The sequence below is a fragment of the Lutjanus erythropterus genome, chromosome 7, assembly GCF_056507025.1.
Source record: "Lutjanus erythropterus isolate fLutEry1 chromosome 7, fLutEry1.hap2, whole genome shotgun sequence".
Classification (NCBI taxonomy): domain Eukaryota; kingdom Metazoa; phylum Chordata; class Actinopteri; order Lutjaniformes; family Lutjanidae; genus Lutjanus; species Lutjanus erythropterus.
In genome coordinates, this window is record NC_139323.1 from 3,582,640 (window position 1) to 3,597,701 (window position 15,062).

The following is a 15,062-nucleotide window of genomic DNA, read 5'->3' on the forward strand; positions in this document are numbered from 1 at the left end:
TCTATAAAATAGTGGTGATAAAATATCCTGCAAGTATTAATAAAATTCGGACTGTTTATCTGGTACAGGTGATTTATTGTTTGTAATGGGTGCATCTAAAATGTCTGCTTGCTCTTTAGGTAGTGATGATAAATTCAGAATATTTAGAAAGGTATCTTTGTCTGATTGGTTGGGTTCATGAACCAATGAATATAGGCTGCTATAAAATTTGTGAAAGACATTATCTAAGTATGTGAGTCACTGTGTGTGTGTTTGTGTTTGCGTCAACAATGTGGTCCTGGAGACATGTGCTGTACCAGGAACTACCACAGAGGTGTTTTTGAGCACTTTGCCAGGTATTTATGTGTCTCTGGACTGGTCTTGTGTCTTTTGTCAATGTGATACAGTCACAACTGTACAACATGTCACAAAACTTGAACTAAAAAAACTGAACACATAAATCTTGATCTTCATATTCTTATTGTGTTACCTCCTTCCATGTCATCAGTCCAGTTCCTGGAGCTGCTGGCGGGAGAGGAAGGTGAGTGGTAATACTCTCCACCGGGACTGTCGGCATCTTCCTCCATAGAGCCAGACTTATGGCGCTTACTCCTGCAAACACACATACAGACACACAAACATTTAGGTGCTGCATTGTTTAACAAGCAAAAAATGTTGCTCATCTCATCTCTGGTAATGGTAACTGTGTTTTGATTTATTCCAATTTATAACTTGGGGAGACCTATGGCAGGCCTTGTAGGATTTTAGTCTCCCTTGCATATTCTTGTATTATATTATTGTAATAAAATCAAATCAATATTCACATTTTAATTCCAAGTTAGTCTCTGTTCTTAAACATTTTGAGACTGAGAAACTGACAGATCTGTCTAAGCTGATGTTAGCTTCTAAAGAAACCACCTGCCCTTTCGACCCCAAACCAGCTAAATTTTTAAAAGATCTCTCTGGACCTGGACACTGAATACTGTTCATTTTAAACCAGTGACTGGAATTATGCCCACTTGCATTAAGATTGCCGTGCAGGGGACGGGGACTTGAGTCACATGTCTTGTCTTAAACAGACTTAAGTGTTTAATAAACTTGAATATGGGAAAACAGTTACCTTTTTTTAGTACCAAATTACATAATCCTGTTACATGTAATCCATTCTTCCCCAAACCTGGTTGACACTAAACTGAATGTCACTGCCATGGTTGTCAAAATGGGCTCTCCTAATTTTTAGATATTAGATGCATGACATCTCTGTGCACAACCATTATGTTTCTGCATCTCAAATGTATTCAGTTCAATTGATTTCAAGTGAATCCCAGTCAATCCAGCCACCCATCCATCTATCCATCATCTGTACCTACTTCAGAGTCTATCTATCCAAGCACTGACTGGCTGGGAAACAGGGTCCATCTAAAATATTACACACCTATACACTATATTCTCAGATTTTTATGGCATGGCCTTTGGAAGAATAAATTCTCTGAAGACTGTGACCACAATGTATTTGAGATTCTGCAGACTGTGAAGGATACACCATTAATGTCCTCCACAACAAGGTTGCATTTCTGGAGGGAGTCTTTGGAAAATACTCCTGTTCCTTGTCCTCATCTGAGAATTAATAAGTAAATGCAACTTTTAATAACTTTGTGCCTGATATATAATTATGCCTTACGCTGAGGCCTCAGTGACCTTCAGGTTATAATGTTTTCTTTTACGAGTGCCAGCCTGTCTGGAACTACAGATATCATAGGCCTCAATAAAGTCTTGACAGCTTCTGTGACATTGACGTTGTTGCTTATGTAATGTAGCACCCTAATGTCTAGTCCTGATGATAAGTGATTCTGTATGATGTGAGCAGGTATGGTGAGTAACAGATTACATGTAACAGGTTACATGTATCACTTGTGAACTTTTTTTTGTCATATTTGTAATGTAAATGTAAAGTAATCAAGTTATTAATTTAATATCCTGATACCTGTATTAGGCCACTGATTCCATTTTAACAGGTTATCAGTAACTGTATTTAGATTATTTTTTGGGCTTTCTGCCTTTATTATGATAGGACAGCTGAAGATATGACTGGAAAGGGGGTAGAGAGAGGGGAAGACATGCAGCAAATGGGCCGCAGGCAGGAGTCAAACCAGCTGCAGAGGACTGACAGCCTCAATAAATGGTGCGCATGTCCTACCAACTGAGCTATAGAGGCGCCGTTGCAATCCATTTTTAAAATAACCCTCCCAAGCCTGGACATGAGACTACTGTATAAAATAAAGTGTTTTTGTACTGTATCTTGCAGTTTCTGGTATGAACTGTATTCATGTGTTCACACTGTACCAACATCTTCTCCATGCACAGATATGAGGTTGTTTAAACTCATATAAGTAACAATCAAGTAACAACAACTGAGGCTCCTCAAGTTTATTTTTTACTTTTGCTCATCAAAGTGAAGACTGACCAGAAGTTTTTCTTCATCACTTGTCAACTTGTTATGTCACATTTGGTTTTAAAAAACAGACTGGGGGGTCCTTATAATGCAACTCACAGGCTGTTTGAGGGTCTTAACTTGGGTTCTGGGTTTACATTTAAACTCTGAGCTCAGTTTAAGATCACAGTAAGGTCTGACATTAGTCATATAATAACTGTTAAGCTTAGTGCTGGGATTAGATTAATTAACGAAGTGGGTCTTTCTGATGTTCTGATGCTAAAGGTTAATGTAAGGTTTTCAGTGCAGATGCACAGCATTTTGCAGCGTGCGTGTGTGTGTGTGTGTGTGTGTGTGTGTGTGTGTGTGTGTGTGTGTGTGTGTGTGTGTGTGTGTGTGTGTTTACCCGCTAGATGAGGTGCTGGCCAGTGATCGTCTGAGGCTGACTGGCTGGTTGACAGACTGGTTGAGGTCATAGGCCAGATGACCCTGGAGTTCCCCCATAGAGAAACTAGGACCTACTCCTGTGACAACTGGAGCTACACACACACATGGAGAACACACACTGGGGTTATGACCTTCACACACAAATTTAATACCAGCCTCTCAGTGCTTGTGTTATTCTATCTTTCAGGCACTTTTATGCAAAATATCACAACAAACAATTCTCATCAGATATCCTAACCAGCTGGCTTCAAGTGACTAGATCTGACATCTTTTTCATACATTTTCTATTGTTTCTAACATTTTGTAAAACACATACTACAAGTTCATAAATTAAGAGTTGGTGCTACAATGAATGGTTGTAGTAAAGCTGGGTGATGGTAAAGTAGACTTACTTCTTGAGACCTGGACCAGCTCAGTGACACTGAAAACTCCTGATGTCACAAAACTCTCCTGGAACTCTGGACCATCTGTAGAAACACAACAGCAGTTACATAATAATACTGTGCACGTGTGTGTATGAGTGAAAGAGTCTAAAGCAATAGAAGTTAGTTCATGTCATGTCATGTCATGTCATGTCATGTTGTTAACTGATCCCATATAATTAGATGTTAATCCATTGAATTAATGGAATGAAGATGTACAACACAACACTGACCAGGTGGTTTATGCCTTCAGTTGTGTTTGTGTACCAGGCCTGGAATTTCATAATCTCAGGGACAAGCACAGTTGGCCTTTGGTGCCAAATGCCAGGAAAGCAACGTCATCAAATAAAACAATGATTAAACGTCTTAAAGGTCCAGTTTGTAATATTTACAGGGATCTGCTGGCACAAATTGGGAGAAATGGAATAATATATTCATAAGTATGTTTACATTATTGTATAATCACCTAAGAAAAAAGAATCAATGGGCCTCATGCAAGAAACCATTTACAAACAAATTTTCTCTTATTTTTGTTCTAATCCCTGATTTGTTCTTATTTGTTAGTATCCACTGAGTTCTGGGATTCAAATTGTTTCTTATTTTTGCTCTTCTCTTAGGGAAGGGAACATTTTACGAGGTTGAGAGCAGACAAGAAATAAGAAAAAGCAACACAGTAAAACTTAAGTTTAAAAAGTATTTATAATTACTATTTAATAATTGTAATTAGTATTTATGTATAGTTACATAATAATATTTTGTGTTTCACTAGGGCTACACTTAACAGTTAAAGGCATCATATTTTAGATTTTCCTACATTTTTCTCTTGCTTCACAAATTTGTTACTTTCAGTTATTTTATATGATCTTAAATTCAATATGCTGGTGGTTTTAGATTATTAGTCTGACAAAACAGGTGATTTGAAGACATCCATGGAGCTCATAAATTGACATAATGTAATAAAACTTTATCAGACAAATCATGGGTGTGAACAGAAGGTGTAAGATGGCAACTGTTTTTTTTAACATTTTGAATAAATGAAAATCCTTTCCCTTTGAACCATGAACTTTAGATCATCAGACAGGACCCAATGTGTTTGCAATCTGCTAACCACTAGTTGGTTCATTTAGCATTGTGTAACATGATGACAGTGTGAAGAGTGCCATATATCACTCGTCAATTATGTCCACTGTCAGCATTACTGCTAATCTTATCAGTTGCGCCTCTAGTGCAAAAAATATGAAAGTGTCAGGAGCTGAAGCAGATGACGATAACTGGTATGTGCCATAAACTTTCTCTACACGTGGAAGACTGGTTCCTTCTCTCCATCACAATTCTTTTCCTCCAAATCCTTCAGTACTTGGTATAAATTTCTAGTTGCAAAATGAACCATCTATCACATCAAACTGAGTTGATGGCCTACTTCTGTATTCAGAAATTACTGTATTTGTTTATATCATTGAACAAACTGATAAAGACAATAAACAGGCAGGAAATGAGGAAAAATACATTTAGTTTAGGTCTATACACAGATAAAGATTATGCCTGTGTACATACATTATAGAATAACTTATGTTCAAACAAGTGTTCCTCTGTAACAGAAGATCTTTTACATTACCCATGGTGGCGGTTCGACTGTCCTCCTGATCAGAGCCCACTCCTGTACGACTGGGACTGCTGCTCTGCTCCGCCTCTGGAGGGAGACACAGAGAGATTTGTTTTTTAAAACACCTCACAAATTATACACAACACCATAGACATCAAAATAAGGTAGTTTAGGATGTACACAAACTGTTTCACTTGGCCAGGCTGACTGGAACTCTCTTCAGGTTGAAGTTGGGTGGAGCTATGCAGGAAATTATGTGAGATTACCAAACTACATGTAAGAATCAGAATGATATAAGTGGAAGAACGTCCTAGCAAGTTCAACAAAGCAAAAAGAGGGAGAGAAAAATGTCACAGCCAGATAGCAACTGACTATTCAACAGCAGCAGACAGTTAACAGTAAAGGATTTGTGTCAGTAACAGCAGCAGCTTTGGGATGATAACAACAGAGCTGATGAATGAATAAAACTGGTGTTTTTGGTGTTTGGAAATCTTGTCTGTCTGGTTCTCCAAGTTCTGTTCTGCTACACTTACTATGTGTATTGTTCTTTATTGATGTGCCTGTTCTCACACCAGTACTAGTATGAGTATTGTTATTATGTCTATTCTTTATTCTCTTTTTATTGCACTGCATTGTATTATTGTATTACCTAGTTGTTCTTTTCTTTATTTACTATTGTTTCCTTTCCTCTTATATCTCTGCTGCTGTCTGCCTTATACATATTTTATGCCAGCAGAGGGCAGAAGATAGTCATGTATTTTGCTGTGTGTGTGAAAGGGTTATTGAGAAGATGTGAACAGAACAAAGTGTGTGTCTCCACCAGTGCATTACTTTTGTGTTAGTAGTTTTTGCCACCAGTTGGTAAAACAGTCATCTACCGGACAAGCTCACAGCTGCAGGAAACTCACAAATAAAATCCTGCACAAACAGTATGTGTAGATTACAGTGTTGGGTTGATTTTGTAATCGGTTACAGTTATTTCTCCCGAAGTAATTAAATTACTTTACCAATGACTGGATTCTAAAAGCAGTTAGTTGATAGGGAAAGAAACTTTTGCATTACTTTCACATAACTGATTTAACCATTTTTAGCTCTTATATCTGCGTTCTTTATAATTCTTTGTGTTGATATCTGGGTTTTTAACCATATTTACGTTTAAATCTGGCTTCTTAATCAGTTTTTAGTGTTGATATATGGGTTTTTAACCATATTTATGTTTAAATCTGGCTTCTTAATCACTTTTTAGTGTTGATATCTGGGTTCTTAACCATTTTTAGCATTTATATATTGGTTCTTAGGCATTTTTTAGTATTTAATATTGGTTCTTTGACATTTTTAGCACTCATATCTGGCCTCTTAACCATTTTTAGCATTGATATCTGGATTCTCAACCATTTTAAGCACTAATACCTGGGTTCTTAATCATTTTGCCTTGGTATTTGGGCTCTTACCAATATTTAACACTGATATCTGGGTTTTTAACAATTTTAGCGCTTATATCTGGGTTCTTAATTCTCAAGTATTCCATTAGTCATATGAGCTGGAGTTGTGGCTGTGCAAGGTTACTCCTGTTTTCCCATTTGCTCCACAAAAATAATTTTGAGCCTTGGCAAAACTAGAGTGTAGAAATGTGTGCAGGTGATCATTACAGAAACTAGTTAAGTACTTCGTAGCTCTGCTTGTTTAAAATCAGGCGCTACATCAGGCTGTTCAGGCTGATGGACAATGCAGACACATCAAGAGTAAATACTGTAGCTGTGTATTTTATAAAGAGAAATGTGGGTAAAGCTAAGTATGTGGGTAAAAATAACTTCCAGTCCAAAATAGTGTTTGAGAGCCCACCTTCAGTCAGTCTACAGATACACAACTCAAGTATACTTTCAGGTCAAGTACTTAACACTCTCTTTAAAGAGTGAGTGTTGCTGAGTTACAGCTGCCTCTTCAACCACAATATTAAACCCACAGTCCTGACTACTGTGATACCACTGTGAGTGAGATAGATCCTACTGTAGAACCTCCTCTGTTCCCCTCACTGGCTGCTCGTCATGTTCATTCTGCAGTCAGATGAGTTTGATTCTGATTCTGATCTCTTCCTGGGGATCATGTGATCGCTTCCGTGTGTGCGTGGGTGAGCTGTGGCCACAGGCTTTAGGTTTTCAGGTCATTTTGAATTGTCTATATTTAATACATCTTCTGCATCAAACTGTCACCCTAACAAGTGTTTGTTATGAATATCAACTTGCTACTACAGAATGTTACTGCTTGGATGACTAGTAGCACCTCGCCAGTGTCACAGGAAGTACATTGTGTCATCAATGCTAGCGCTGTTAGCTAAAGTTAGCAACTGTAGTGGACAACTCTGCAGTTTAATGTGGAAGTGGGCTACATGGGCTCAGGAACACTTTGGAAAACCGTTGTCAGTAAACACAGTTTGTCTCTGCATCTACAAATGCAAGTTCAGACTCTACCATACAAAGAGAAAGACATATATCAACAACATCCAGAAACACTGCAGACTTCTCTGGGAACGAGCTCATCTGAGATGGACTGAAGCAAACTGGATGACAGTGCCATGGATTTTGTGGATAAAAATAACTATAAATAACTGATTAATTGACAGAGAAAATGGTCAACAGATTATAGATGTCAGAAAACAGAGATGTACATGCTTGTGCTGTACCTATCTGGACCTATTTTTCAAGGGACAAGATTGTGACAGGATTAATGAATTGATTAATTGCTTTGAGTGTTTTTAAGTCACCATTTTGTGACATTTTATGGACAAAACAACTGATCAATTCATTGAGAAATCCACTGATTAATTGATGAAAGAAAGTAATAAAGTTACACTACTTTAATATTCTGATACTTGGATTAGGTTTCTGACTACATTTTTTAACAGGTAATTAGTAACTGTATTAGAATACATTTTAAAAGTAACCCTCCAGTGTATTTCCAATACATCTGATAACAGTGGGTCAACATAACTAAGAGTTTGCTTCTAAATTGATCTCGTGTGTCTGTGGGTTTTTGATCCATGAGGACGAACCCTCCTGCTTTTCCAAAATAACTTTTTAGTTATTGCTGATCAACTTTAGCTGCAGGTGACTATCTGATATTGAGTGATGCAAGGTTTTATTTGCAAAACTCTCCATGATATAATGAAATTATATTATGAGGTTTCATGATGTTCAGTTTTATTTCAAACATGTGACTTCCACAGGTTGTTCTCAGAAGTTCCATTTAATCTGTTACATTTATTTAAGTGACTTTTTTTGAGAAATTGTACATGTCAGAGTAATTTTATTGCAGCCCGTGTTACCCGTGTTTAGAAAAAAATCATTACTTTTAATTCCTTTCATTTTGATACATTCATCGTGCTGCTTTTATTAATTTATTAATTTATTATTTTATGCATTCATGATCCATAGATGAGGCTGGTCTGCTGGTCCCAGGTCTGCTGTTATCCTCCACACGACTGTTCCTAGCAGCATAATGGCTGCAGCCACAGCAGGAGCGACGTTAATGTAATGGCTTTCCAGCAGCGCTATAATGGTTGGAGGATATGAACAGCTAATATTTACAGACAAATTAACAGCACACAGTACAGCGCTGAAGTCAGTGCCTCAGAGAACTGTGCCGACAGAGAGCAAGGTGTGTATTAATGCTAATAAGTTAATAACATATACACACAGAATATCATACTTCAAAACTACTACTATAGTCTCCTGGAAACCTCTATATGGCCAATATGAAACCCAGGAATGATGTTTTCTATAAACATTTGTGATTTAAATGTCATCCACAAGTTCAGCAGATGAGATTAAGCTTGGCTGCTAGAAGTTGAATGTTTGAGTAATTAGCATAATGAGCTAATTAACCGACATGAATTGGAAATGGCTATGATTTTGCTTCTTGTTAACACAGAAAAGTGATCAAAGTTTGCAGGCACCAGCAAAAACCTGTCAGCAGAAGGTTTCTTATTTTGGCCAGTGGATGTAAACATTTGAAAAGTGTTGTACATCTGCCAGTGGACAATCATCATAAGACTAGGAAAATCTGAGTACATATATTAGTACTGGCAATAGGCCAGAATAAGTTGGAAAATATCAGCATATCAGATATCAGCAAAATACAACATTGTGCATCTCTATTCATCTCACCTCTATTTTAAACCATTTCTTAATTGAATTTACAAAACAATAAGGTCTACTTTATTGAGATAAATACCATTATTGTGATAGAAAGTAGCATGATAGAATACATCATCTTATTATACTGATAGCACAGTAACATAATACTAACCACATACTGAGGGTATTACAATAGAGCTACAACTGTTTTCTTATATTCTATGATATATATATTCTACGATATATATACTATGTCAGTCTTTCCCAAAGACTGGGTCGGGACCCACAGGTGGGTCACAGGGGATTTTATTTGGGTCCCCAAATAAATAAAATACTATGTAGGAAATCCAGCAAATTTAAGACTTCTATCTGCAGTACAACTTTTATAAGTAATATAATAATTATAATGTGTATATTGTTTTACTGATGGGAAGAAAAAACAATAACCTGTTAATTCTGTCTAAATGCACTTTTGTCTAATTTAGGATAAAAAGTCTGAGGAATTATTCTTTAATGAGATGGCCTGGTAACTCAGCCTAAATGAATTTATTTCTCATTTATAAAGTTGTGTAAAGTTTATATATTTTCAATAAAGCGTCATGATAATGTGGAAATGGCAGTAAAAATGGTCAGGGAAGGCGTATTGTGACGTGGGTTGTGATGGTTTATCATTTTTCAAAAGTGGGTCCCCAGGAAAACAGTTTGGGAAACACTGCACTATACAGTTCACTACTATTAAAATTAACTTACTCTGGCGATTCTGTGATGATTTTTGAAATTCTTCTTTATTTCACCTGATAATGAGTTAGTTATATCATAACACAAAGGACTTGGATGTACGTCCATGTGCTCCACGTTTTCACAGGATTAACTGATAAGAATTAATTTGAGAATGTCATCTTGAGCTTTGATCAACTTTTTTCACCATTTTTTGACATTTTATGGACCAATCAACTAATCAATTAATTGAGAAAATAATCGACAGATACATCAATCAGTTGCTGCCCTAAAAACACTATATTAGGCTAAACAATTTCATCATTTTTTTATTGAGCTAATCCAAGAGTAATAGAAAGTAATCAAGTTGCATAACTTTATAATTGAGATACTTGGATTAGGTTACTGACTACATTTTCTAACAGATAACTAGTAACTGCATCAGAATATATTTTTAAAGTAACCCTCCCAACCCTGACAAACACATAGGTTTCACTTCATGTGAAATTTAAAAAATGACATATATAGTGAAGTGGTTTAGTAGTGATTGTAATGATAATAGTGTTGTGTTTTCTAAGCTGAAGCCAACAGCGTGGCCTTTAGTACTTTCTTCTCTTGAAAGTAGAGTCAGACGTGTTAGCTTCCTCACAGTCAGCCTGGTTAGAAAATCAGAACTAGGTCTTCACCACATCCCCTGTTCTGAGAGATGCAGCAAAGCTAAAAATAACATGGTAACCCACATCAACACACACTATTGACACAGGCTGGCACACACACACTCAGAGACACACCAGCGTGGGGCTAAACTTGACCTCCCTCACTGGGCCTCGGAGTCAGGGAGTTTTATTTTCAGGGGATGTATTTTTAAGATGTTTCTGAAACAACAGTTAGAGTGGAACATCTCGGGTGGAAACACAGATATAATAGTTTTGAAAGCTCACCAGAGACATCTGTTGGTGAAAATGTGAATGCACTAGTAACTCATTACTATCAGGCTGCACCGATAACTCTCTACAGACTCTCTAGTCGGTCCAGAATGCTGCAGCACGTGTACTGACAAGAACTAAAAGAGATTATATTTATCCTGTATTAGCTTCCCTGCACTGGCTCCCTCTCAAATCCAGAATAGAACTTAAAATCATTCTGCTCACAAAGAAAGCCCTGAATGGTCTGACACCATCACATCTTAAAGAGTTCATAGTACCCTATCAGCCCACTGGAACACTGTGTTTCCTCGTGGTTCCCAGAGACTCCAAATGTAGAATGACGGTCAGAGCCTTCAGCTATCAAGCTCCTCTCCTGCTGAACCAGTTTCCTGTTTGGGTTCAGGAGGCAGGCACCCTCTCTACATTTAAGAGTAATCTCATGAGTTCCCTCTTTGATAAAGCTTACAGTTAGGGCTAGCTAAGTATCACAATATTAAAGTAATGTAACTTGATTACTTTCCTTTACTTTTCGATTACCTTAATATAAAATGTGGTGGAATTGTCTAGCCTAATATGGTGTTTTTAGGGCTGCAACTGACGATTGTATTCATCATCAATTAATCAGCCAAATCTTTTCTCAGCCCAAGATGACGTCCTCAAATGTCTTGTTTTGTCCACAACTCAAAAATATTCAATTTACTGTCAGAGAGGAGTAAAGAAACCAGAAAATATTCACATTTAAGAAGCTGAAATCAGAGAATCTGGACTTTTTTAAATTAAAAAATGACTTCAAAATCCATTATCCATTATCAAAATAGATGGAGATCCATTTAATAGTCCATTAACAACAGATTAATTGTTGTAACTGTAAGTGTTTTATGTTGGTCCTTAGGTTTATTAGATTGTCCAGCTGTTCCTTCCTTTGTTGTGCACAATTTATTGATTGATCGATTGCTTTTTATTGCATTTTTTCACCAGAGGTCATGATAATGAATTGGGAGCTGTCTGTGCACTGTGAATGGTAGTATATTGTTCTTTATTTTAAAATTGTAATAATCCCTATTTTTTTCTGAATGCATCTGTAATCTGATTACATCTTTTTTATTTGTAGCTGTAATGCAATACAGTTACCATTTTGTATCCAGATTACATAATCCTGTTACATGCATCCATTACTCCCTGAGCCTGGTTATGTCCAAATATTATTCTGGGATTGCAGAGATCTGTGCTGATGTGTGAAGACTCTTCTAGTTAATCCTCTGGGTTGCATGATGGTAACAGCAGAATCCATCACCTCTCACAGTCCCTGTCATTTACCTGAAGTATAGTGTCTCAGTTTACAAATGAAGGATAACACTTAAATGTTGCACAGCAAAGAGCAACACTGAGTGATATGTTGCTACATACCTCTTTCTTGTACGTAGTAAGCGAGGTAGAGGTCTAGCTCTTTGACAGAGACAGAGATGTGTCGAGGCTGGACACAGAGGACTGGATTGGAGCACTGGCCTCCCTTCACCAGCCGCTCTCCATCTGTGCTTTCCAAAGGGATTCCTTTAAACAGAATCACCATCACCAGGTCCAACCTCCACACCTGGATAAGATCAGATAAAACAAGTCATCTGTACAGGTCAAAAAGTTCACTGTAAATTCATCTACTTTAACCAAGTCAACTTTTCTGACGCTAAAAATTCAATTGTGTGTTTTCATTCAGTGAGAACAATGACATGTACAGAGGGGAAAATGAATAGTTTTCTCTGTCAGTGCACCGGGGGCACATGTTACTGCTTCCATGTTGTTATACACTGAGCGTGTGAGGCTGACCAAATATTCACAGCAGTTCTATTTTTGAAATGCTAAATGAACACTGTCATTGAATGAATCAGACGAAGGCAACAGTTCTGTGGAGCTTTTTAACCACCAAGATTCCAAAATGCAAAACTAAACATGAATCAGATCAGGTGATTTGTATCCTGATATGTATGAAAGCATAAGTTTGTCTGTCCTTCATAACTAAACCAATGACAGTTCATGATGTCTGAGCTGCACACCAATGTTTGATGGAGACTCAAAAGGGACAGTTGTCCAGGCAACTTTGTCAGACAGGGCACAGTTAAATATCACCAAATAACACACCTACCACATGTTACCATCAATACACTGCTCTCCATACTGGTAGGTTTTTGTGCACAAATGATTTTCACATACATCATGAGTTTAGTGATGTAAACTAAAATTAAACACTATTTAATCAACATGGAGATGCTTTCATAGCCAAATTAAAATAAGTTAATAAATAAAAAATGTCAGGACCTAGCTAATTAAGTATAAGAAAATGTTATATTGTCTGCTAGCTCGATACCACATTAAAAAAGGAAAAAAAAATATTGTTTGCTAACTGGCTAAAAAGATAACAAAATATTAAATTGTTTGCTTTAAATAATAACAAAGTTTTGCCAACCTATTATCTTTTCTAGAGATAATTTATTTTTCTTCTTTCAATAAGTTTAAGAAACCACCAAAAAATCAGATTTCAAAAAGATTTCAAAAGACACAATTAGTTGGTAGAACTTTGTCAAAAAAAGAATTTGAGCTGGACTCAAAACTTATTTAAGTAAATTATCCTGAATTTTTGAGTTTTCTCAGCTTTTTCATGTGTTAACTGTTACATTTACTGAAAATATTTGAGTTGGCTTAATCAATCATTTTGATTTAGCTGTGATCAAGAAGTACACAAACTATATTTAAGGTCTGTTAACCTCTGTTAATTGCCTCAATTTTTTTCAGTGTGTCTAACTTATTTTGGTCTACAGTGCAATAAAATACATTTGTACTCTGTTTCTATAGATGCATTCCTCCTATGAGCTACTTGTTTCAGGCAAACTATTGAAATTAAATCCATATAATGAGACATGACTGTTGTCCTATGAAGTACATAAACTTTGCACCTTTATGACCCACGACACAAAGACATCTGTAAAAAACAATTATAACGTAACCATTTTACGCTCAACCTCACAAGTGATTGTAGAATTATAAAAATCATCATTTGCTTATTATTCTGGCTTGCTGATGCAAACTGACCCTGCAATTTGACTGTTGTACATTGCGCATCGTGGCATCAATGATGAAATGACACATGGTGTTAGGTAGTGTTTAGTTTACCTTGTCAGCTTGTCGGAGACAGTCTATGCGTCTCATTTTGCCTTTCTGGTCAGGGTTTGACAGGACACAGCACGCAGCTTTCTTCCCAGTGATTGACAGGACAAAGTCTTCTCTGCATTCAGGCCTAATGTCCTTTCTTAGCTTGGCTAAAAGACGGCTGGCCCACTTCTGTTTCACCTAGGAACAGAGTTGTGTCTATTAACATGTTGAATGGCATGTTGTAAAGTATATTAATATGCTGTAAAACACTGCAAAGAAGATGTTAATTTTAGCTACTTGATTTGCAAAACTAAATAAAAATGTTTATTTTTACAATCCACCACCCAGTATATTCCTCTCACCTCAGCCTTCTCCCCCAGCAGCTCGTCTTTGACAGCTCTCTCTTCTTCTTTAGTCATCCTTTTCTCATGTTTTTTGAAGTACTTCCTTTTCCTGGCCTGGAGGTTGAACCATGTGTATGCAAAGGCACGGACCTGTGGCAGCAGAGCCTCGATGAACGGATGGAACTCATCCTGCGTGACAGACAGACAGACATAAATATAAATTCAAATCATGCAGAGCACACAGTTATCAGCAGCTTCACACAGAATCTCTACTTCTTTTTCTAGTTTTCAGCAGTGATCCAAATATGTAAGTTCTGCCACTAGGGGTCTCTCTCACATTAGAACAATGACAAAAGACACAGGGCTCCTCTCATTTCTCTATTCTCTGCCTCCTCGTCTCCTCAATCTTAAATCCTCCTGCCTGTGACCCAGAAATTGATCTTAGTGCACCATAATGAAGGATGTGGTGAAGAGGAGAGAGGAGGTTAGAAGGTGCTGTGAACAAAGATGGACAGGTGTATTCTTTGTGGAAGTCTTTTGACACCCATGATAAAAACAAGAGAGGAGGCACAAAACTGGAATATAAACACCACAGAGGGAGCAGACTAGGCCTGAGAGATGTGGCTGAAAAACTGATCACAACAGTGAAGTTTAATGTCAGTTGACACAGATAATTATTGATCATGCAGGTTGTGACTGATGACATGTTGTGTACTCCACGGGACAGAAGCAGCTGAGGTGATAAAATGAGTAAATATCACAATATTTTTGACCAAATACGTTGACACTGCCCCAATATTGTAGGGATGACTACTTGTTTTCACAGAATATTAAGCAAATGACATCTTTTGATAAGTAATCATCAGTAATGTGGATATAATGATTAAGTAGGTAAAGACAAATAGACAAAGTTCAGAAA

General features: G+C 37.0%; 1 protein-coding gene across 3 annotated transcripts in view; it reads right to left on the bottom strand.

The window, feature by feature from the left end:
* Window positions 1-15,062, bottom strand: part of nfic (nuclear factor I/C) — a 57,737-nt gene that overhangs the window by 12,745 nt on the left and 29,930 nt on the right. For all 3 annotated transcript variants that reach the window (XM_084722402.1, XM_084722399.1, XM_084722401.1), the window contains exons 2-8: window positions 14,162-14,332; window positions 13,821-13,997; window positions 12,066-12,249; window positions 4,895-4,969; window positions 3,250-3,324; window positions 2,817-2,949; window positions 470-591 (exon numbers count right to left, since the gene is read on the bottom strand). In XM_084722402.1, coding sequence (XP_084578528.1) covers window positions 470-591; window positions 2,817-2,949; window positions 3,250-3,324; window positions 4,895-4,969; window positions 12,066-12,249; window positions 13,821-13,997; window positions 14,162-14,332 — 937 coding nt within the window. The remainder of the gene's footprint in view (window positions 1-469; window positions 592-2,816; window positions 2,950-3,249; window positions 3,325-4,894; window positions 4,970-12,065; window positions 12,250-13,820; window positions 13,998-14,161; window positions 14,333-15,062) is intronic.